The following is a 23,105-nucleotide window of genomic DNA, read 5'->3' on the forward strand; positions in this document are numbered from 1 at the left end:
AGTGATTAGGAACCTCGGTGTAAGTCGACTGTTGTAGGGTGGCATCCTGGAAAATGTTCAAATGCTGCATGTATCCCAGGTACACTCAAATTTCCCACAAATGCCGCAAGGTACAGCACTCGAAAAATAACCGGAAGGCTACACATGAAACATGCCACAAGGCAAAGAAACTAGCACTGCAAGGCCACTGCAACGAATGGGCCGGAAGGCCCCAGTCCAAAAAAGGGTTCACTTCCGAAGTCAAACTGAGTGGGTTCACGCCCAAACAAAGTAACTACTACCTGGATAATGAAGCATCCCTGGCAGTCTAATATCACAATGGTGGTCTTCAAGATCCTTGCCTATAACGAAACTATAGAGTGGAATAATAATCATACCTGACATTAGCATTCAGCCAGACATTTGTGGAGACTGTTATTGGAACTTCACCAACACGAAGCATGAATGTAAGGTAGTCAGTCTGGTCCCAAGACTGGAATTCTACAATGTGCTTGCGAGACTGAGGCAGAAGGTAAGAGTCATGCCAACTGACTGGCACAGGGGAATGAAGAGCTAGAAATTTTTAGTACAGTAAATGCATGCTCAACCATATAAGATCAAAATATTTGGTCCATGTAGGTGGGCCTAACATTATTGGATGTGGTAGCATGCAAGGTGGTAGTGTGCAAGATATACTCAAGTGGAGCCAAGGGAAAGTATGATGCCATGGCCCCTTTGAGTATTGCTGTTGTTACAATTATTTAAGAATTTGTCAGGAATAAGGAGCTGGCGAGGTAGCAGTAGACACTGAAACAATGATTTAGAAAATGAGAGGCCAGCACAGTAGCAGCTGTGGGACCAGCAAAAAGACTTCCTCCTGGTTAAGATAGGAAAGCATATCTTCCAGTAGTAGTCCCAACTAGTGGGCCAGATTGCCTACTACACAATTTGTAATGGGATGCTAACTGAGCTCTGCCTCTTGCATTACAGAGGCTTTGCCATATTAAGGTTTTAAAACCTTGCTGCCTCACATTAACAGTCTAACATTGACATTGACCTCACATTAATAATGAATGAAAAAAATCTCACAGGCCACACTTAACTCCCCTCCAATTTTTCTCAGAGGCCCTAAAGCCACTCTACTGCAATGGGGAAACACACCATGCAAAGGCCTCCCATCCACAAGAAAGCGGTCCCCTAGGGGTAAGAAATATCCCAAAGGAAATCCAGAGTTTTCTCAGAGCCTGTTTCCAGACAAATTAATTTTGTTGTATTTCATGTTTAGAATCATGTAGCAAATTCAATGGAATATAAATGAGACCTAATGAAGCTTATATTGGCATTAGGCTGCAAGAAAATTTTGAAATTCATTTGGAATGCTTTACATTTCCTCACTTTTTATTTTTTTACTTAGGGTTGCGATCTATGGACTATGAATAACAATTAGATTCTTCACACATCCACAGCACCAATAGTTTAATGTTAAAAATCATTAATTTGAACAATTATATGCAGCAACAGAACTGTGTACTATGTTAGACTGTGCCCACAGCTCTTGCTAGCTATAATATGACATCCACTGACTTTACAGATTAACACAAATATTTGTCTTGAATATTGTACATATGAAACATGAGTTACACACAGCCATAGATATGTTGCACTCAGATGAGATATTTTTCACTTGAAAAGCACAAAAACACACATTTGCAATTATAAGTGAAATTAGGAGATTCCAATCAAAATTGTTGCCAAGAATTTTTTATTATTATTATTTACCATATGGCATTATAAAGGATCATCAGAAAAATGAAACAACCCTGTTTTAGTCCATGGATTTATATTTTTATAATTTTATAAAAACAGCAAGTTAGCAATGTAAAACAAACTCTTATTTCAGCTTAGAAGAAAAGTTGACAAAATACCAAAGACAAAAGGTCATGTTTCTTGAGCAAATATTATTTACTAGACAAACATAAGTCACACTGAAGGAAAGAAACTCAAGTTAAAACAAAATATCATGCCTGGACTAGCAAAAGTAATGGTTTACCGTTACATACATTTGCAGTTCTGGAGATAATGGCAGAACAATCCTTCTCAAATGAATATATCAGACTGTCGTTTGATAGCTTCACTGCATTTAAAACTCTATTAGTAAAGAAAATGCAACAAAATATTTTTAACTTTTTCAGTTTATATGGACATAAGATGAACTCTGTGAAAGTCCTCAGATTTTTGTAGAATAAAAATATTATATAAAGACATAGGTAGGACAATTCACCTTGCATGCACCTTTCATAAATGTATTAATATTGTACACTTAACAGATGACTAACAAGCCTAGCCTAGTTAAAAACCAAGACTTTATACAAACATTTAGACATGGGTGCACAATTGCATAATAATAATGTAAATGTATGCACATATGTGTACATGAAGATGTTTTCTATGTTGAAATGCATGCATATATGTGTATGTACTTACATGTTTGTGTCTGCAGGGAGATCAGGTGTTACTATTATAGTACTTCCAACCTTCAGTTCTTTGGTCATATTTGCTCCTGTACCATAATTAAGGATAGAGATGGCTTCTACCGCTTCCTTCTCCTCCTCCAATTTATTTTGAGTTACTCAACACTACTTATGATAAAAGAACTACTGTACTTGGTAATATTCCTCATTTGTGTTTGCAAATTTAATTTCTGCCCTCTGTTCTAAGATAGTGAATAATTACATTATCAAGAAAAAGTATATTTGTATGTGCAACACAATATTCAAATATTGTTCCAGTTAACCATACGAGAGCAGGTTATCTTTCATAGAAAGAAGTTCAATTCGCCGAGTAGAGTAGCTAGTTACAACTATTATACAGGAAAGGTTGGATGGTAGTTTTCCATCATCCTGAAAAATCAGAGCATTCAACTAAAAGACCACACACATTAAGTGACCGAGAGTCACACTAGTATGAAAAACTCGCAAGCAGATAAAGGAAGTTCCCATTATTCTTTGTTCTAATGGCATCATGAATACACTTCATTAAAAAACACTATTTTTCATTTGAAATAAGCTATCTCTGTTTGCATCCTTTATTCCCTTCTGATCTTGAACACTGTGGCCCATGTTTCCTGTGTATGCATGAGCATGTACACACATGTATGTGCACATACATATGTATGCATGTGTGTGTGTGTGTGCGCGCGCACACACGTGCATATGTACCCATGATTATGTGTGCATGCACATGTTAATGAGGATGCATATGCATGTGCTTGTGCATGTGTATGTGTGCACACATGCATGCACACTTACATAAGCATGCATGTATGTGTGTACTCACACATTGTTTATGTATATCCATATATAAATCCACTTACACTGACTGTATGTGTATATTTACGCAAGTTACATACAGAAGGTCTTTTCTCCCTCAAGCATTATTCTTTTACAGGATCACTGAATAACTGTTCTTTTTCTAGCCATATAGACTTGGCCAGAATTATCATAATTTTGTCCTCGCCTTATCCATAAACTTAATACCATAACTTCATTGGATAAGGATACATCATTTCACTTTTGCCATATATTTTTACTTTATCAGAAATGTGCAACCACCAACTGATTGCTGTTCTTGCATGTACCAGCAGTTGTCAGGTCCCAAATTTGTTTATATTTAACTAGTGCTCAGGATCTGACAAGGGTTTTCTGGAGGACGTGAGCATCAGCAGGTTCAATTCTCTTGTAGTAATGTTGCTTTGTTTCTACCACTTCGAAACCGAACTTCTTGTAGAAATCTAATGCACCGTCATTGTTAACTTGAACATGTCTGAAGAACAAAGAATAATAGTGAACACACATCATCTCTCTAAATCAAAATTGAGAAAAACTTAACAGAAATGTTCTAAATATTTGTTCAACAATACCTATTTTGTATTTACCTTCATATGCAAATGGGGTAAGTCAAGCTCACATTCCTCTCATTCTCTCAAACTATACTTTTCACAATACGGTACTAAAATGCCTTTGAAATACAATGAACCTGACAAATAAAGTGTTCATTTTAATAAATTTTCAAGTCTAGTTTAAAATGCATCTACTTAAGCTATTCATCTATAACACCAAAAACTATTAACTGGTTCATAACTGCATCTTCATCTCTGAAATAGCAATACTGTACACAATTTAACCGTTTACTACTCTTATTATTTATTTACGATGACCATGGCGCACATAATATCATTTCCAAATACTGCACATAAATTAATTCACACTTCCATACTTACCTACACCAATGTTTATACACATAAAATAATGATAAAATCGATAGGGAAGATTTCCTGAGACCTGGAACTTCAAGAACAAGAGGTCATAGATTTAAACTAGCTAAACAAAGATGTCGAAGAAATATAAGAAAATCCACTTTCGCAAACAGAGTGGTAGACAGTTGAAACAAGTTAGGTGAGAAGGTGGTGGAGGCCAAGACCGTCAGTAGTTTCAAAGCATTATATGACAAAGAGTGCTGGGAAGATGGGACACCACGAGCGTAGCTCATCCTGTAACTACACTTGGGTAATTACAGGTTTCTAGACAGATGAGGATAACGTCTTATAAGGTCACAACACAAAATAGCCCAGGCCTGTCATGCAATGGGCAAGATCATTTTCTGAGCTATGCCACCCTTCTAAAGACAAGAACCTTCTGGCCTTGTCAATTTGCATTGTTGACTTTTCTAGCCAAGTTCAGCTTCTAGTAAGAGACCTGCAGTACCAGTTGCAGCTTTGGTAATGTTTGGCCTGCTTAGGTCCTGTCTGGGGTACCAGAGCAGCTGCCCTTTTATCATGCGAGACCTACATTACTGCAGGCTGCTTCCCATCTTTATATTCTCCTGTGGAAATACTTCCACACTTGGCAGATGCTCAGGCCTCCTTGACCTCGAATTTCCTCTGCCCCCAAATGTCTTTATGTTACAAAATCTGATTTGGCTGTTTCCTTTTGACTTTGGGGATTTGGGACCATGGAAGCTGCTAGATCTGTCTCTTGAGCTGTTTATCAAAAAGTTTGGCATAGGCCGAGACTTTGTCACCAGACTTTACCAATGTGCTCTGGCATTACTGTGCACTCGTGTGTTTGGGAAATGGTAGCAGTTTGGATTGCACTCCAGCATATCCTTGTCTTGAAAGGCTCAGTGTATAATTACCTAAGTAATTACTTAACTGTGGTTACAGGATAAGATCTATTCTTGTGGTGTCCTGTCTTCCCAGTACTCTTTGTCGTATAACGCTTTGAAACTACTGACAGTTTTGACCACCACTTTCTCACTTAACTTCTTCCAATCTTCTACCACTCTGTTTACAAAAGAAAACTTTCTAATATTTTTGTGGCATCTTTGTTTCTTTAGCTTGAATCAATGACCTCTTGTTCTTGAAGTTGCTGGTTTCAGGAATTCCTCTGTCAATCTGATCGATTCCTGTTATTATCATGTAAGTGGTGATCATATCACCTCTTTTTCCTTCTGTCTTCTGGTGTTGCTGAACACCTCTAGCCTTTCTTCATAACTCTTGTTTTTTCAGTTCCGGAAGCCATTTTGTAGCAAGCCTTTGCACCTTTCCCAGTTAACTGATGTGCTTCTTGAGATATGGGCACCATACAACTGCTGCATATTCCAAATTTGGTCTAAAAAATCATGAACACTTTCAGTATTTCACCATCCATATAACTAAAAGCAAGTCTGAAATTGGAAAGCGACACATACGCTCCTCTGACAGTGTCCTTTGTGTGTTTCTCTGGTGACAGTTTACTATCCAAAACCTCCCCTAGATCTCGTTCTTTAATGTCTTTCCACATAATTTGTGGAAATAGACAACACTCAAATATGCAGCAGTTGTATGGTACCCATATCTTAGGAAGCACGTCAACAAACTGGAAAAGGTGCAAAGACATGCCACTAAGTGCCTCCCAGAACTGAAGAGTATTGATCTATTTTGAGTGTTTCCACGTTCGATTCCACGTTCCATAACATGGCATTTATTCGCATTGGATTTCATTTGTCACATGTTGCCTCAAGAACGTTTTTTTACCTAAATCAATTAGGAAGAGGAAGAAAGAAAAAGAGAAAGAAAAAGAGAAAGAAAGAAAGAGAAAGAAAGATAAAGAAAAAGAAAGACAAGTGATGGTGATAACTAGACTGCACATGGAAAATCGGACTGGCTTGCAAATGGGTTGCAAGACCCTAGATTTCACAGATGAAACTGACATCTTGGGAATGAAGTTTGACTCTTCAATGACAAGAAAGGCCATGTGCTTAACCTAGCTCAAAAGGCAGGCAGTTAACTTACAGCCCTGTGGCACATCTCACACCTTCTTGACAGCAAAGACTGTAAAACCTTATATGGAGCACAAGTTTACTCTAATCTACAGTATACACTCCTTTCCTCAATCGCCTCCCCCCCCTCCCCCCATAATTCCTCAGACTGTTGGACAAAGTGGAGAGATGGGCAAGAAGGCTCATCTCTAGTCTTGACCAAGTCTGGTGGGAACGGTCTGAACATCAGAACTTGCAACACTGACGTGACGTTGGTGGTCTTACTGTTATGTACAAGGCCAGCATCCTCAAAGTTCCACACCTGGCCCAACTCCGTGGAGTAATTGCCACCTGTAGCACTAGGCTTCTACCTTCAACAGTGTCATGCTAGAAGTGCCTTTCTTAAGAACATCACTCCATCAGTGACCATTCACTCTGAGACTGACTCGCATCTGGAATTTCTTCGCTCAACAGGGTGATACACGAGATATTAGGTCAACTTATCACATGAAGGCTCTGGCACACAGTTGGCTACGGGCTCATATAATTCCTCATATAATTGTTACCTAATGCTGTTAAGAAAAGTGGGAAGTGTGAGATTGAAAAAAAATATCAAAATTCAAAATGTTGAATAGACATTTTGTAAATTAAATTGTTATACAAGAATCAAAAACAGTAACTTACAAGAAAATGGAGTTGAAGTTTCCTTCTCTCTCTACAAAGTTAAGAACATGTTCAAGCATCTTTGTACCAATGCCCAAACGTCGGTATGGAGCAAGGCAGCCTAAGGTCATGATGTAGAGTCGGCGCTGCCCATCCAGAACATCCACACGACAGCACACACCGCCCACCACCATGTCATTATAGTATGCTGAAGGATAAACATAGTAATCTTAACAAATGTAAACATCTGTTGTAAAATAAAAATGATAGTTTATGCAATTAATGAGTTTGTTTAAAATATGCATTTTAAATACACAAGATACAATATACATGAAAAACATTCGCAGCCAAAATTTTGTCTTTGCAATGAATTCTATAATCTTTGTTCACTCTTTTCAGAATACAATAATTTTAGCACTTTTCAGATTTTTCACAAACACAGACTCTTGAGCATGGTATTGAATTAATTCTGCAATTGCATGTATTCACCTAGTTGTGCTTGCAGGGGGTTGAGCTCTGCTCTTTCGACCTGCCTCTCAACTGTCAATCAATCAACTGTTACTATTTTTTTTTCACAAACACACACACAGGAAGCAGCCCATAACAGCTGTCTAACTCCCAGGTACCTATTTACTGCTGGGTAACAGGGGCATCAGGGTGAAAGAAATTATGCCCATTTTGTTTCTGTGTGTATGTGTATTATCTATGCTCGATAATCCTAATTACATAATTACAGTGTATGGGACCCACCTACATTTGAGTTAGCCGGACACTCGAATTTAGCCAAAATTTTACCTGGAAAGTCCAAAAATTATAGCATTTGAATTTATTAAAGTCTTAGTTCAGAAAAAATCTGTTTGATTCCATGTCAGGTTAGCTTTGACTTTTTAGTTGTGATACAAGGTCCCCAAATCTTCCTGGTTTGTGGACACCCAGTTTGTCTTGCAGCTTGGCATGGTTATACCTTTCCTGTTCCTTCTTTCAGACATTTCTGGATGGTGCACCTTTTGTGCCGTTAGAAGACTGCTTGTTTACTCTGGTTCAGCCCAGGGACATGTGCCAGCTTCACATGTAACTGCCTTTGCTTTCAGGAACCCAGGCCACAGAGAATCACAGGTCCCATGCTCACATGGCAGCCATTGTGTGCATCTGGACACAGATGCACACAATGACATTGTGTTCAGCTGTGCTACTGCCAGCTCTAGGGTGGCCTGGATGTTTTGGCTTCAGTGCCAGGTGCTCCTGCCTTGTTACCTGTGGTTTCATCTTCAGTAGCTTTACCCAAATTGTATGCTTCCCTCCTTCAGATGGTGGTGGTGGGCTTTTTCATGGCTCATCTCACATGTTGGCATGATGGACTTAACAGGGAGGAAAGGGTGCAGGCGCCCAAGTCGAAGAAGAGACGCCAGGCCAGGTGATGTAGCCCAAAGCCATACACAATTGACTGGGCCCAGGAACATTATCCAAATAGTGTACCAGGCTGCCAGCACCCTTGTTAGAACACAAACCCACGAGCCTGAATATCAGCCTACAACATGTTGGAGATAACAGTGACCAAAGCTGCGTACTTATGAACAACAAGGATGGCTGACCCAGGAAGCAGGCCTTACTGGAGGCTGACCGCAAGCTGAAGCCAGAGAGGGACAAATCAAGAGAAAGTCTGCCAACAAGCAGAAGGGGAAGAAGAACCTGCAGAAAGGAGTCAACCAAGAGGTCGGAGAGCAACAGATGCCGCTGAAAGAATCGAAGAAACAGCCTCTACAGAAAAAAAGGAGGTAGAAAGACAGGAAGGAAAGAACCAGGCCAAATCAAAATCAGGGCTATCACTGCCCGCTGACATGCAAGATGGGCCAGAAAAATGCCACCATCACAACCTGAAGAAAGTGAGCTACCAGGGCAGGGCTGCCAAAGCTGAACCATAGGCAACAAGGCTGCTACTTCAGATGGCTGATGCCAGAACAACACGTCCACCAGAGTTGAACAGAAAACAGCTAAGCAACTACCCAGATGTGCAAACAACTGCCAAGCAAGCATGATTCCTGCAACCCCTGCAGTGAAGGCTCCAGAAAGCAAAGCATCAGAACATTAAGCTACCACCTACCCCCAACCCTAGGGAAGAACCAGAACAAACAAGCAGCTCCCAAGCAGTGTAAAGCAAGCACCATTTAAGAACACCTAGAAAGAACCCACTGTCTGCCAACCAAGCATCTCAACATGGCAAAAGAAGCTCTGCCATGCCTCCAAAGAAAACAGAAGGCTGCCAGCAAGCCAAGGTGGAATAAGAACCCTCAACTAGCCAGAAACTAGGTCCATGTCCCACAGCAGGAACTGATTTATGCCTGCTTATTTTTTAGATGGTCTCCTTCATGAGGCAAATGCAGTGTTTGCAGCCCTAACGGAAACTCACACAAAGGACTACAATGATGGTGAAATATGGATCTCAGAGTACAATCTTTTCAGATGTGACAGGAAACACCGGCTAAAGGGTGGGGTCAGCCTGAACATCAAGGACACACTCATCTGTACTGAGCTACTAAACACCTCAAATGATATGGTAAAAGTGCTGATAATCAAAATAGAGATGATAAAATGTAGTTATTGTCCTTGTATATAAGTCACTGGAGGCAAACTCTCAGCAGTTTAAAGACCAATTAATGAAAATAGAACACTGCTTGGAAAACCTCACAAATCCAGCCCCGAACATCATCCTGCTTGGGGACTTCAACCTACTGCACCTGAAACGGAAGCACCTCGCTAATACAGTAATATCAGAAAGAATACCAGGAAGTAGCCTAAATGAACAGGCACACGCAAATGACCTGCTATGGATGTACGACAGGTTTGCCTTAAACCAGCAAATAGTAGAACCAACTAGGAAGGAGAATACACTGGACCTCATTTTCACAAATAATGATGAATTGATCAGGAACATAATGATTACAAATACCTGTTACTCAAATCACAACTTGATTTAAGTTCTGACTAGCATGGGGAATAGACCGTCAAAACCAGTCCCGATTCCCGGTGGAGGAGATTTCAGCAAATTCAACTTCAATAATAAACAGATAAACTGGGAGCAAATAAACCAGGACTTCACAGAAATAAACTGGGAAGAACTGCTAGAAAATGCAAACCTGAACCAGTGTCTGGAAAAAATAAGCTCAGTAGCACTAGAAATATGTTCAAATCACATACCCCTAAGGAAAAAGAGGAAGATATGCAGATTGGAATGGGAACATCGTTCCCTCTATAGGTGAAAAAAAATTGTGGAACAACTCGAGAGTCACACCCTATCTCAAGAACAGCGAAGAAGGTTAGGTAGAGAAATAGAAACAATCGAATTCAAGCTACAAGAATCATACAAAATCCAGGAGAGGCAGACAGCAAAAGGCCATCAGTGAAATAGAGAGAAATCCAAAATATTTTTTCTCTTATGCAAATTCAAGATAAAAAACCACATCTAGTATCGGGCCCCTGCGAAAGGGAGATGGAACTTTCACCGATGACAACAAAGAAATGAGCGAGTTACTGAGGAACCAGTACGACTGTTTTCAGCGAGCCACTAAACACACTAAAGATTGATAACCCAAATGAATTTTTCATGGATATGATACCAACATCAAATCATATATCAGACATCACCATATCCCCACTGGATTTTGAAGAAGCCATAAACAGTATGCCTATGCACCAGTCCCAAATTCTTGGAACTCCATATTCATCAAGAACTGTAAAAAACCACTATTGCAGGCCCTTCACATTCTTTGGAGACAAAGCCTAGATACTGGCATTATCCCTGACATACTAAAAACAGCAGAGATAGCACCACTCCATAAAGGAGGAAATAAGGCAGAGACAAAAAATTACAGACCAATTGCACTAACATCGCACATCATAAAAACCTTTGAGAGTGTGCCAAGAAGTAAGATCACAAAATACATGGAATCACAGCATCTCCATAACCCCAGACAACATGGTTTCAGAACAGGGCGCTCTTGCCTGTCGCAGTTGCTGGACCACTATGACATGGCATTAGATGCCATGGAAGACAAGCAAAATGCTGATGTAATTTACACAGATTTTGCAAAAGCCTTTGACAAATGTGACCATGGTGTTATTGCACATAAAATGCATTCAAAAGAAATTACCGGAAAAATAGGCAGATGGATCTACAATTTCCTGACCAACAGAACCCAATGTGTAATAGTCAACAAAATAAAATCCAGCCCTTCAACCGTGAAGATCTCAGTTCCCCAGGGTACTGTGCTTGCTCCAGTACTTTTTCTCATTCTCATATTGGACATAGACAAGGACACAATCTATAGCACTGTATCATCCTTTGCAGATGACACAAGGGAGTAGGCAACATTGAGGACATGGCAAACCTCCAATCAGATGTAGATCAGGTCTTTCTATGGGCTACAGAAAATAATATGGTGTTTAATGAAGATAAGTTCCAGCTCCTGCGTTACGGAAAAAATGAAAATATAAAAACTGAATCCACGTACAAAACTCGGGCAAATCATAACATAGAACGAAAAGGCAGTGTAAAGGGTCTGGGTGTATTCATGTCGGAAGACCTTACCTTTAAAGAACACAATAAAGTAGCCGTCACAACTGCAAGAATAATGACAGGTTGGATAACAAGAACTTTTCACACTAGAGATGCTGTACCGATGATGATACTTTTCAAAACGCTAGTGCTCTCTCGAGTGGAGTACTGCTGCACAATGACAGCCCCTTTCAAAACTGGAGAAATTGCTGACCTGGAGAGAGTGCAGAGATCATTTACTTCTAGAATCCACTCAGTAAAACATCTAAACTACTGGGACCGACTAAAGAGCCTAAACCTGTATTCCCTTGAGTGCAGGCGGGAGAGATACATAATAATTTACATATGGAAAATAATTGAGGGGCTGGTCCCAAACCTTCACACAGAAGTAACATCACACGAGACCAGAAGGCATGGCAGGATGTGCAGAATACCCCCATTGAAGAGCAGAGGTGCAACAGGTACTCAGAGAGAGAACTCTATCGACATCAGAGGCCCGAGACTGTTCAACACGCTTCCACTACACATAAGGGGCATAACTGGCCGACCCCTCACTGTGGTCAAGAGAGAACGGGATAAGCGCCTCCAAAGGATACCTTATCAACCAGGCTGTGATTCGTACATCAGGCTGCAAGCAACCTCGTCCAACAGCCTGGTTGATCAGTCCAGCAACCAGGAGGCCTGGTCGACGACCGGGCCGCGGGGACACTAAGCCCCGGAAGCACCTCAAGGCAAGGTAACCATGGGTCCCCACAGAGTCAGACTCGTGCACTAAACAGTACGAGGCTATCTATACAGCAGCCTGGCCTTTCATGGGTGAACTTCCAAATACACCAGAAAAGGCACTCATAATGCAAGAGCAACACTAAATGCACACTTAGGGGAAAATATGCATTAAACACATGAAGCTCGTAGCATACATGAAACCAAGTCCATGCTACTAGCGAGCCCAAAGCTAATTCATGGTAATAGAATGTAAGAGGAAAGAAAATTCAAGAAAGGGATTGCTGACAAATGACAATCCATTCTATAAATTTATTAAGATGTGAATTCTTAAATACATTAATAACTGCATGTGAAGGACAAATTCATAAAGTTTGAGTGGACAACTAATCCATGATGATAGGGGAGGAAATGTGCAATGCACTGAACTGTTTCAAATTATGTACTGTATGTTTGCACAAGGCAAGCAGTTCACAGAGCCTTGACACCACAGATTTTGGAGTGTAACAGAGTACTGTACATAGGTACCTGGAGCATACCTGGAGAGGGTTTTGGGAGTTCTACTCCCCAAGCCAAGACTGGGACCAGTTGCATCTAGATATGACATAAAAAATGGCTCAGGAATTTGAGAAGAAACAAGGTGGTAGGGCTAGTTGGAGCGTCACCTTCAATTTCAGGTGTGCTCGTAAACTAGGTTATACTTTGAGGATATTTTTCAGACATCATTGATAATAGGAAAACTAGCACACACACTTTAAAAATTACATTTATCACTAATTTTAAAAGAAAATAACAGCACCTGTGACCAGTGTAGTAGCCAAATTACTAGAAAAGGCAATTAAAATTAAATTGTAGACTATCTAAGAGAATGATATACTGTATAGTAATAACAAACAGGCAGTTTGGTTTTAGGAATGGAAAATCACACGTATCGAATTTACTTTGTTTTTATGACAGACTCACCGAGTTTTTGCAAGTGAGAGATGGTTGGGATGACTGCATCTATCTGGACCTAAGAAAAGCATTCGATAAGGTCCCACATAAGATATTATTCTGGACGCTAGAGCATATTGGAGAAGTAATGGGAAGGCTACTAGTATGGTTTAACAGGTTTCTTACAAGAAGAAAGACGAGACATAATCAGAAAACGAACCACACTGGGGATACAAGAATGTCACTATCGAGGTCATACTGGGAGGAAAAAAACACACACACACACCTACTAAATATTACCTGGCTCTAAAAACTGAATGTTAAGTGTAACAAGAATCCCCCCTTTTTGAGAGGTACATTACCTTGGTAGCTCTCCTTCGTCCTGGCATTGACACCACAAGGACACTGAATATGCCAGAGTTCTCTATGATGCTTTCTGACTACAAAGATAAGCACCCTTGCTAATTTTGTTGTCCCCTGATAAATGGTTATGGAGCATAAAAAGGAGAATACCTCAAATTACTACACAGAAAAATCACCTGCTATAACACTCAAATATAAAAAAAAAAAATCCGAGTGATTCTTGGCAACACCAGATTGTCAAGAAAGATTCTTAATTGCTGAAGCATCCACTAACTAACAAGGCTGCCACTATGTGAAAGCCATTCTGGCAAGAGGGTCAGATGAGGTAGATGCCCCACTTTCAGCCAAGCCCACCTTTGTAAACTTGGCTAAGAAAAGAAAAGGGAGCTGCCAAGAAGCTGCTCAGAAAGGGCTATAAATTACAATCAATGCTCTATTTCTGAGTTAAGCCCCCATGGTAGCTCCAGTTTGCCTTCTCCCCACAGTTCCCTATGAAAGTAGAGAAAATATTGGCCAACTTGTCCGAGGAAGCAGCAGTCCAGAAAGATGGACCCAGATAAAAAAGACAGAAGATTTCATGCTAAAGTAAGTCGTCCAAGGGTCTAACAATTGCAACAAGGATGAGGATGGTCTGCAGGTTATCTGGTGGCGAGTATGATTATGTGATTACACCTCCAAAAACCTTGAGTCTTTTATTGAGTGGCTGCATCCAAAAAGAAAATGGATATGGAAACCCATCCATCTGATAAAATAGTACTTTATATAACTATGTGGATGATCATACAAATATCGATGTGAAGTTCAAATGTAAAGTAGAATTTGGTACTATTCATTTTAATATCCAGAAAAAAACAGCATTGAATGTAATGAAACACCATTTTCTGGGCGAGTCCCGGAGGCTCCCCGGAGCTTACCAGGCTGATGTGTATGTATTAGACCGAGGCATTAGTCAATTTGAGTTTCTGCATACTGGGGACCACGAGGCAGAACCTGGCCCCCCGAGATAGGCACGAGGAGCAATGGCCTATGGAAACCCCCATGTGTTTGGAAACATTCTATGCCTGCCATTGACCGGGATGTGGCACCCACAAAGGTTTCCTCGAGGTGTTTTCGGAGCTTAACGACCCCGCAGCTCAGTCGTCGACCAGGCCTCCTAGTTGCTGGACTGGTCAACCAGGCTGGTGGACGCAGCTGCTCGCAGCCTGACGTATGAGTCACAGCCTAGGTGATCAGGTATTCTTTGGAGGTGTTTATCAAGTTCTCTCTTGAACACTGTCAGGGGTCGGCCAGATATGCCCCTTATATGAGTTTGCCTTGACCCATGAAAAAACTAGCATTGAATGTAATGAAACACTAATTTCTGGGTGATTTCCGGTGGCTCCCTGAAGCTACAGTGCTAAACTACTAGGTGCCATCAGTTGCGTAGTTCTTTTAGTCCTAATGGGGACCATGAGCCAGAACCTGGTCCCTCTCTAATGAGGCACAAAACAACTATTGTAAAATTGTCAGTGATATTTTAATTGGCACAAAACAACTATTGTAAAATTGTCAGTGATATTTTAATTATGTCCACCACCACCCAGGAAGTACCCACAAGTCTGCAAAGCAAAATGGATCACTGTTGGTTATAAAAATATTAAGACCTCAAGATCACCAAAAGGACTTACCCAAAAATGTAAACTATAAAAAATTTATAAAACTAGCGCCAGCTCATTCACCCCTCCTCCCCACCCTTGTTTGGGGGATGGGGGGGGGGGGATGGAGGGAGGCAGACCGGGTCAGCTGGTTGCTCCAACCTCAGTTCTATAATGAAGGATGATGGTAAAAGTCATCCCCTTCTTCCTGGGAGAGGGAGGAAGCCAGGGAACCACCGGGGCTCACCCAGAAATTGGCTTTTCATTGCAGTCTATGCTAATTTTCTGGGAGTAGCCCCTCGTAGCTTCCTGAAGCTACCTATCTATAGAAAAAATTAACAGAAATAACCAGGGAGGAGAGAGCACCCCAGGTATCACAATAAAAAAGAAAACAAAAGCTGTGACACATGACCTAAGGCCACACACGGCCAAGGAACATTGACCAAATAACTGGCTGCCAGGACTCCTATTCACCCACCCCAAATATCAGCTCAAGACACATTGGCAAATACAGCTGAGTGACAAGTTTCTGAATGTAATGGGTATGAGGGGTTGACTACAGGCTAGCTAGACTTAATAACACTGCAGATATCTGAAAAACATGAGCCCGGGAAGAGGGGATCAGGTAAACTGGAGCAATCCACAATGAGTCATCCAAAGCAGAACCAGATGCAGAAAGGTAGTGGAGCTGAGCCGCCACCACCGGACACAGCACATGATGCACCCCTAGTTGAACCATCCAAGCATCCACCAAAGGACCCCCCTGTGAAAGCCAACCGACTCATTCCTTGCAAAAAAAAAAAAAAAAAAAAAAAAGAGCCAACTTGTGACAAACAAAATAACCTTCAGGGCAGGACCAAAAAACCCTGGCACTGAAAGAGCATGAAGCTCACCCCACCCAACATCCAAAGGTGAAAGAGCAAAAACAGAGCCTTATAAAAGCAATCACGGACCGAAAAGGACACTAAAATGAGCAGAAGAAAGAATGCAGTCCAAAGACCAAGCAGACTTGGGCAACACATGAGCAGGCCCACATGTGAAACAATGCACCAAAGAAAGCTCACATTAAGAGGCCAAGGAAGTATCAACCCCAAACACAAACTGGAGTGGCTCCGACAGGAATGCACGATATGAAGTGACAGTATCTAGTATAAGAAGCCAATCCAGAAAAACTAGAAAGAAAAGATGGGACAACCGAAATAAACACCGAAGATGAATGACAAGAGGAGAGGATATGGCGAAAAGCATGCCAGGACACTTCATACTGTCACTGAGAGGAAGACTGCAGGTGGAACACTAACAAAACTGCTACCTGACCACCATAGATATGGCAATAAACACACATCAAAAACTCCAGACGCAAAGATTGGAGAAGCTGGAATCGGCAAGGTACGACAGCAGACCAATATGTCAAAAGCTCACATTGTCGACGGTCCACTTCACAGAGATGGGATGGAACCGAGAAAGATTGTCAGCCAGGATGCTGATACCCCCTGGAAGTGAACAGGAATGGAGAGCCAAACCCCATGAAACCAGAAGATGAACTTCATGTAGAGTCCAGCTCCAAAGAGACAGAGACTGAAGAGAACCTCCCCTTGGGTGAGACAGTGAACCACGAGGAGACAATCTGAATGGAGCCAGACTATGGAGCCAGGAAGGATCTGAACCCTCTGCAGCTCATGCCACACGACTACAATCCCCCGCGTAGTACTGTGAGCCCGGCGAAGGCGAGGGGACCAGGGCCCTGACCAGCCTGATGAATGTTGGCCAGAGAGCCCCAATTGAAAACGGAGATAACCAAGAGCTTCTGGAGGCCGGCAAAGAGCTTCTGGAGGCCGCACCCAGTGATTGTGGCAGTGGTGGAAGAGCCGGCTCAGGAATAACCAAAACAGCCTCTGAAGTCAAATCCCATCCAAGGGAGCACTAGGAAGGCAAAGTTGAGGCTTCTGCACAGCTGCTCGAGCAATCGCTGACACACTCAGCACCCACTCATCACCAACAGAAGTGAACCTGGCCTTCCCTGGCTGCAGCCAGGGAAGGCCAGCAAAGCTGACTGAGAGTCCTAAACAAGGTTCAGCTAAGTCCAAACCTGAGCTGAAACCAATGGGACTTCTACCAGTCCATCAAGAACCCAAGAAGAGTGCGGTGGAACAGTCCCTCTCCACCCTTTTAGGGAGGGGATTAGGGAGTCACTGGGGGTTCACCCAGAAATTGGCATTTCATTACCTTCAATGCTGGTTTTCTGGGAAGAGCCCCTTGAGAGGTTATCTTGAGATGATTTCGGGGCTTAGCGTCTCAGTGGCCCGGTCCTCGACCAGGCCCCCTTTTCGTTACACTCTCCGAGAAGCAAGAGGCATGATCTTCCCACTCTAGATCCATGTTGATCTTGGTTGTGAAGGTCATTGCTCTCTATGTAACTGGAGAGCAATGATCCGATTCCTGATTCCTCTTTCAAAAACTTTTATTGTATGTGATATTAGTGCAACTGTCTGTAGGTTTTAGCCAGTGTTTTGCTGGCTACAAACTTGTGTAGGGGGAGCTATATCTGCCGATTTAAGTGCTGCTGGTATCTCCCTTGTATTCAAGCTTTTTCTCCACACTACACTGAGGACTCACGCTTTACATTTATTTATAAATATGTCACACCATTCCCCCTCACACCAATCATGCCCCCCACCATTATACACCCCCCAACCACTAACACACCCCTACAAACTTGCCTGAAGTTATCTTGAAGTGGGACTGCAGATTGATGACCCAAGCCCCCTGATTGGCTACTTGGCCAATCAGGCAGTTTCATGACATTGCACATAGTCTGATGTGCAAGTCACAGCTTAGGTGATTAGGTACCCGTTGGAAGTGTGTATTAAGTTCCCCTTTCATTACTGAATTAAAATTAATGCAGTGAATCATCACTGCATTAGATGCAGTGATGATTCATTGATCTTTTCAATTTCTTTCAAAATCTAATGCAAAACATCCTATGGCATAATTTGTAACCAAGACTGCTGGGATGCTGGGAGTCACAGCCTGATCAACCAGGCTGTGACTTGTACGTCAGGCTGCGAGCAGCCGCGTCCAACAGCCTGGTTGATCAGTGTGGCAACCAGGAGGCCTGGTCGACGACCGGGCCGCGGGGACGCTAAGCCCCGGAAGCACCTCAAGGTAACCTCAAGGTAAGGTAGTTGGTTACATGGGCCAATAACAAAGGATATCATCCTTGCACCACCATACATAAAATCATGCAAGTCTCTAGGTAAGCAAAAGCAATTTAAAATTATTACATGGACAATGCAAATATTATGGGGGAAAATTAGTCCAAAATAAAAGGCATCCAAATGGGAGGTACTGCATCAAACAACATGTACCACTCACCTAATTTAGCTAATTCTCCGGCTTCTAGTACATCCTTGTAAAATTTGTCATTATAACTCACTGGAAAAACCACCTGATTTAGTAGCTTCAGCTGTTTGATATTATGGGGTGTCACATCCCCTAACTCGATTCGACCTCTGTAAAGAAAGAGTGTACAGGGTTATAACAAATTTGCGATATGTTTTTATCGCATTTGAATAAAGGGAGGTTCTATGCCCAGTGCCTATAGTAGGAATATTTTGATAGGAAAAAATATTTTGAATTTCCTTAAAAAAAAAAAAAAAAAAAAAAAGCTTCTCTCTGTACATAGCCTTTAGCATGATTCCCAACCATTGTGCCAAACATCTGCAAAAAGATGTTACAAAAGCACACACAATTAAATAGCAGCATTAGAAAAAATTGTAGGAAACCAATGAGGAAAATAATACTGTATTTGTTATGACAAGGAGCTACACTAAGTAGTTTATCATGTTACATTTATTCACAATTAAGTTTAAAAATACTACTTCTGTTCAGCCAACATTGCTAGTTATAAAATAAATACAGTACAGTGGTACCTCCACTTATGAATTTAATCAGTTCCCAGAGACGGGTCATAACTCAAAAATTCGTAACTCGAAACATATTGTCCAATACGAAATAATGTAAATTGAATTAATCCGTTCCACACACCCCAAAAATATTAGCTTAAAAATACATTTTATGCCAAATACCACTCTCTCTGTACTAGCTACAATACAGTTTGTATATCTTACTTTCATTGAGGACTCTTGTTGACATATGGAAGATGATGAGGAGGGAAAGGGGAGGAGGAGAGGTGTTACTATTTGTAAGGGGAATTCCCTTCCATTATAACATTGGGCAGTGGTGACTTCTCTGGGGTACTCTCTCTTACATTTTACGGGCATACCACTAGAACCTGATTGTGGGTCACTGCTTGCTTATTTTACTAAGAATCTGTCTAAAGACACTTTGTTTTTCCCTACATTTTAACACTTGTCTGGAGTGAGACATTACATTGTCATTTAGAAGGTCAATACAACAGCCGGGGGCAAAATATAAATTTAAATTTAAAATGCAACGGCCTGCTACAGCTTTATCTGGGCGATTTTTGTCAACAAAACTTTGCAATTCTTCCCATACTTCACACAATTTCCTAATGAGGAAGGGTCATTCTCTACTACCTCTACTCAACTATTTTCTTAGGTTGAACCTTACCATTGACTTTCTTGGGACCCCCATGGTGAGATATATAATAATTACTTTTATGTTCAAAAAATAAAAAAAAGCACAAAAACAATAAAATTCTTTACTAGCGTGATCATCTACTAAGTGGGCGCTCAGTCGACCCATACGTGTATCAACAAAGTTGCTAGTCGAGTTACATTTTGTGACGAAATTGGGGTCATAACTCTAAAAATTCGTAAGTAGGGGCAGTCGTAAGTTGAGGTGACACTATATGGTAGTGTGCAGAGCTTTAATCAAGCACTTGGAAGGGATCGGGATAAGGATTTGGGATGGGACGGGACAGGGTGAAGAAATGGTGCCCAATCACTTTGACGGTCGGGGATTGAACGCCGACTTGCATGAAGCGAGACCGTTACTCAACCTTCTATCCCAAGTGGTTGGACACATCCTGGATGCGACAAAAATAGTTAGGCATGTTTTTTCACCTAATTCTACTGTTCACCTGAAATTAGTCAACTGCTTGGGGCGGAGGGTCAATAGTTCAACTCTGAGGCGACCTCAATATAAACCTAACATACATAGGCTGACTGTACCCAACAAAAATTAAATCAGTACCCATAATGGATACCAATTACCATACAAAGGCATTTTGGAGAAAAAAAAATAATTTTATAATTGATAAACTGTACAGTACAGTACTGTATATAGGTTAGGATGGATAAAGTAGGAAAAAATATGCAACATTGAATTCAAGACGGTTCACCAACATATTTTAAAACCTATCTAACCTAAGCCAACCGAAGCTCAGCTAACAGCCTAAATTATAGTGTCAAGGTTTTACAAATAGAAAAGAAGCTTTATTGAAATGCCTGAGCAAGGTTTTTACCCGAGTTTACCTGTCTTATGGTAAAATTAAAGGTCTGACCACACCCCAGACAAGGTCAAGTTTTAATTTGTTGGCAAACCATCTTAAGTATATTACTATATTAATATTTGCTATATTTACACTTGGGTACAAAGTGACATGTATACCCACACTGCACCTTTCTAAGGTCCTACCTGTGTCCTTATCTAGTATACAGGCCACACAGCCAATTGCAAACAAAATTGACCAAATTAAATTTAATTTAACCTTTAAATCAAGAGATAAATAAGTTTACATTTTTCTTAAGCATGCACAGGGATGTTGAGGTTATCTCGAGATGATTTCAGGGCTTAGCGTCCCCGCAGCCCGGTCCTCGACCAGGCCTCCTGTTTGTTACACACCCCCAGGAAGCAGCCCATAGCAGCTGTCTAACTCCCAGGTATCTATTTACTGCTAGGTGAACAGGAGCATCAGGGGTGACAAACTCTGATCATTTGTTTCTGCTTCCGCTTTGGATCAAACCCGGAACCATAGGACTACGAATCCCAAGCGCTGTCCACTCAGCCGTCAGGCCCCCTTACCTCTTGGGATTACCAGGGATTACAGAAAACTGAATGTTCTACTATTTATTCTAACATTTGCCTATTGTAAACATTTCATGCTTCAATACACTAATTGCCTATGTTTGAAGGGTTCCTAGAATTTGCGTTTTTTGTATTCGCTACTAAACACATTTTTTTTTCAGCTCTGGGAGCCGGACACTAGTAACTTTCTGGAGACTGCGTTGCTTTAGGTTAGACCAGGTTATGTTCGTTCCAATGAATGCAACATCAGGTTAGGTCAAATTAGAAAATACTAATAATTCAACTTAAATTCCATGTGTCGGGGGACAGGCAGCCAGGGAGTGTTTATTCACATTTGTCTCATATCGAGGATCCCCCCTCGATATGGGGACAAGTGGGTCGTGCCTGACTTAGGCAGGGAGAGGCGTGGCTTAATATCACGCTGACAAGTGGGTCATGCCTGACCCAGGCAGGGAGAGGCGTGGCTTATCATCATACCGACAAGTGGGTCAGTATAGGTGGTCGTGTGTGGGAGGTAAAGGGTGGGACATTATCACTGTGGACACACCCACATGTCCTCAACCAAAATACCTCTGTACTCACCTAGTTGTGCTTGCGGGGGTTGAGCTTCGGCTCTTTGGTCCCGTCTCTCAACTGGTGTACAGGTTCCTGAGCCTACTGGACTCTAACTACACTTGAAACTGTGTATGGAGTCAGCCTCCACCACATCACTGCCTAATGCATTCCATTTAACTACTCTGACACTAAACGAAGTCTTTCTAATATCTCTATGGCTCATGTGGGCTTGCGTAGGCATGGGATCCCACAGTATGGGATACTATGGGCCCCATAGGCCTCTTTCCTAACAGAGAAGTGCCCGATACAGCACTGCTACAACCGACCGGTGAATATCAAAACACAGTATACCAAATACACTAGTTCAGTATACTACACAATACACAGTAAAGAACATAAATCACACAAGAGATGAACACTCGAGATAATTCCTAACATAAAAAATTGCACCGCCAAATTGTGTTACAAGATTAAAATCCACAAAAAGTTATATATTTTTAAAAATCGTTTCGGCCGTAGATGGGCAGAGATAACGTTAGATCTGAAGCAAGAACTACAGCCGCCATACATCCTGCCCTCCCTACACTACTACAGTGACCGTGCAGGTCATCTGAGGGCATCAACGTGAACAAGAAGGGCATTACTTCCTCATGGTGACGAGCGGCAGCGAGGGGATTCAAGGCAGAGGACACCAATTCAGAACATAACACAGGGCGCAGCCATGATGGAGAGACTGATTCCTGACGTCACTTCCCTTGACGACAACCAATCAGGAGACAGCACAATGGCGTCCTTAGCAACGCTTTGAAAATGAGAACTTTACCTGAATTTACCTGAGAGCCACTAACACTAGTGGCCTTAACGAGGACAGGAAGTCGGCGGCTTGTCGAAGGTCCCCCGTTTGCCTTGACGATCTTTTCCAGTTGTAATTTGAAAGTTAACAGGGTTTTGACATATACGGCTTCGACGGGTATGTAGTTCCATGGGTTTATAACCCTTTTTATTAGCAAAATTAGGTATATTTCATGCGGACACTATCTAAGCCTAAGACGCCACCTTCAAAAATCATAATTGCACTGAAAAAAAAGTTGAGCACAGCACGATACCAGAAAGGACTGATGGCCTCAGAATTAATAAAGAACAAATTTCAAAATAAAGTTTAAAATCACCCGTGACTCCTCTTGTGCACTCTATGTAGTCATGTACTGGCGTAGTGCTCTCTCCTGGTGATAACCACACCTCTTCTGCACTGGTTCTCCAGCATGGTCCTCCTTAAGTTTTAGCATCATGCAGGTCGGCGTTCAATCCCCGACCGTCCAAGTAATTGGGCACCATTCCTTACCCCGTCCCATCCCAAATCATTATCCTGACCCCTTCCCAGTGCTATATAGTCA

At 41.6% G+C, this 23,105-nt stretch overlaps 1 protein-coding gene across 1 annotated transcript; it reads right to left on the reverse strand.

Moving 5' to 3' along the window:
- Positions 1-1,802: 1,802 nt before the first annotated feature.
- On the reverse strand, positions 1,803-22,492 carry san (Probable N-acetyltransferase san). Its single transcript, XM_045763959.2, has 4 exons — positions 22,356-22,492; positions 18,520-18,656; positions 6,961-7,147; positions 1,803-3,801 (listed from the first exon to the last, which is right to left on the reverse strand). Exons 1-4 carry the CDS (start codon positions 22,361-22,363, stop codon positions 3,660-3,662), a joined length of 474 nt encoding a protein of 157 aa, XP_045619915.1. The 5' UTR covers positions 22,364-22,492; the 3' UTR covers positions 1,803-3,659.
- Positions 22,493-23,105: the final 613 nt, after the last annotated feature.

The sequence above is a fragment of the Procambarus clarkii genome, chromosome 76 (assembly GCF_040958095.1).
Source record: "Procambarus clarkii isolate CNS0578487 chromosome 76, FALCON_Pclarkii_2.0, whole genome shotgun sequence".
Lineage (NCBI taxonomy): Eukaryota > Metazoa > Arthropoda > Malacostraca > Decapoda > Cambaridae > Procambarus > Procambarus clarkii.

Bases quoted from the DNA above. Each gene is read 5' to 3' on its own strand.
- san (XM_045763959.2), bottom strand. The intron at 7,148-18,519 runs GTGAGTGGTACA...TTTATCCTTCAG, and splicing joins CGGAGAATTAGCTAAATTAG to CATACTATAATGACATGGTG. The intron at 3,802-6,960 runs GTAAGTTACTGT...TTTGTTCTTCAG, and splicing joins AACTTCAACTCCATTTTCTT to ACATGTTCAAGTTAACAATG.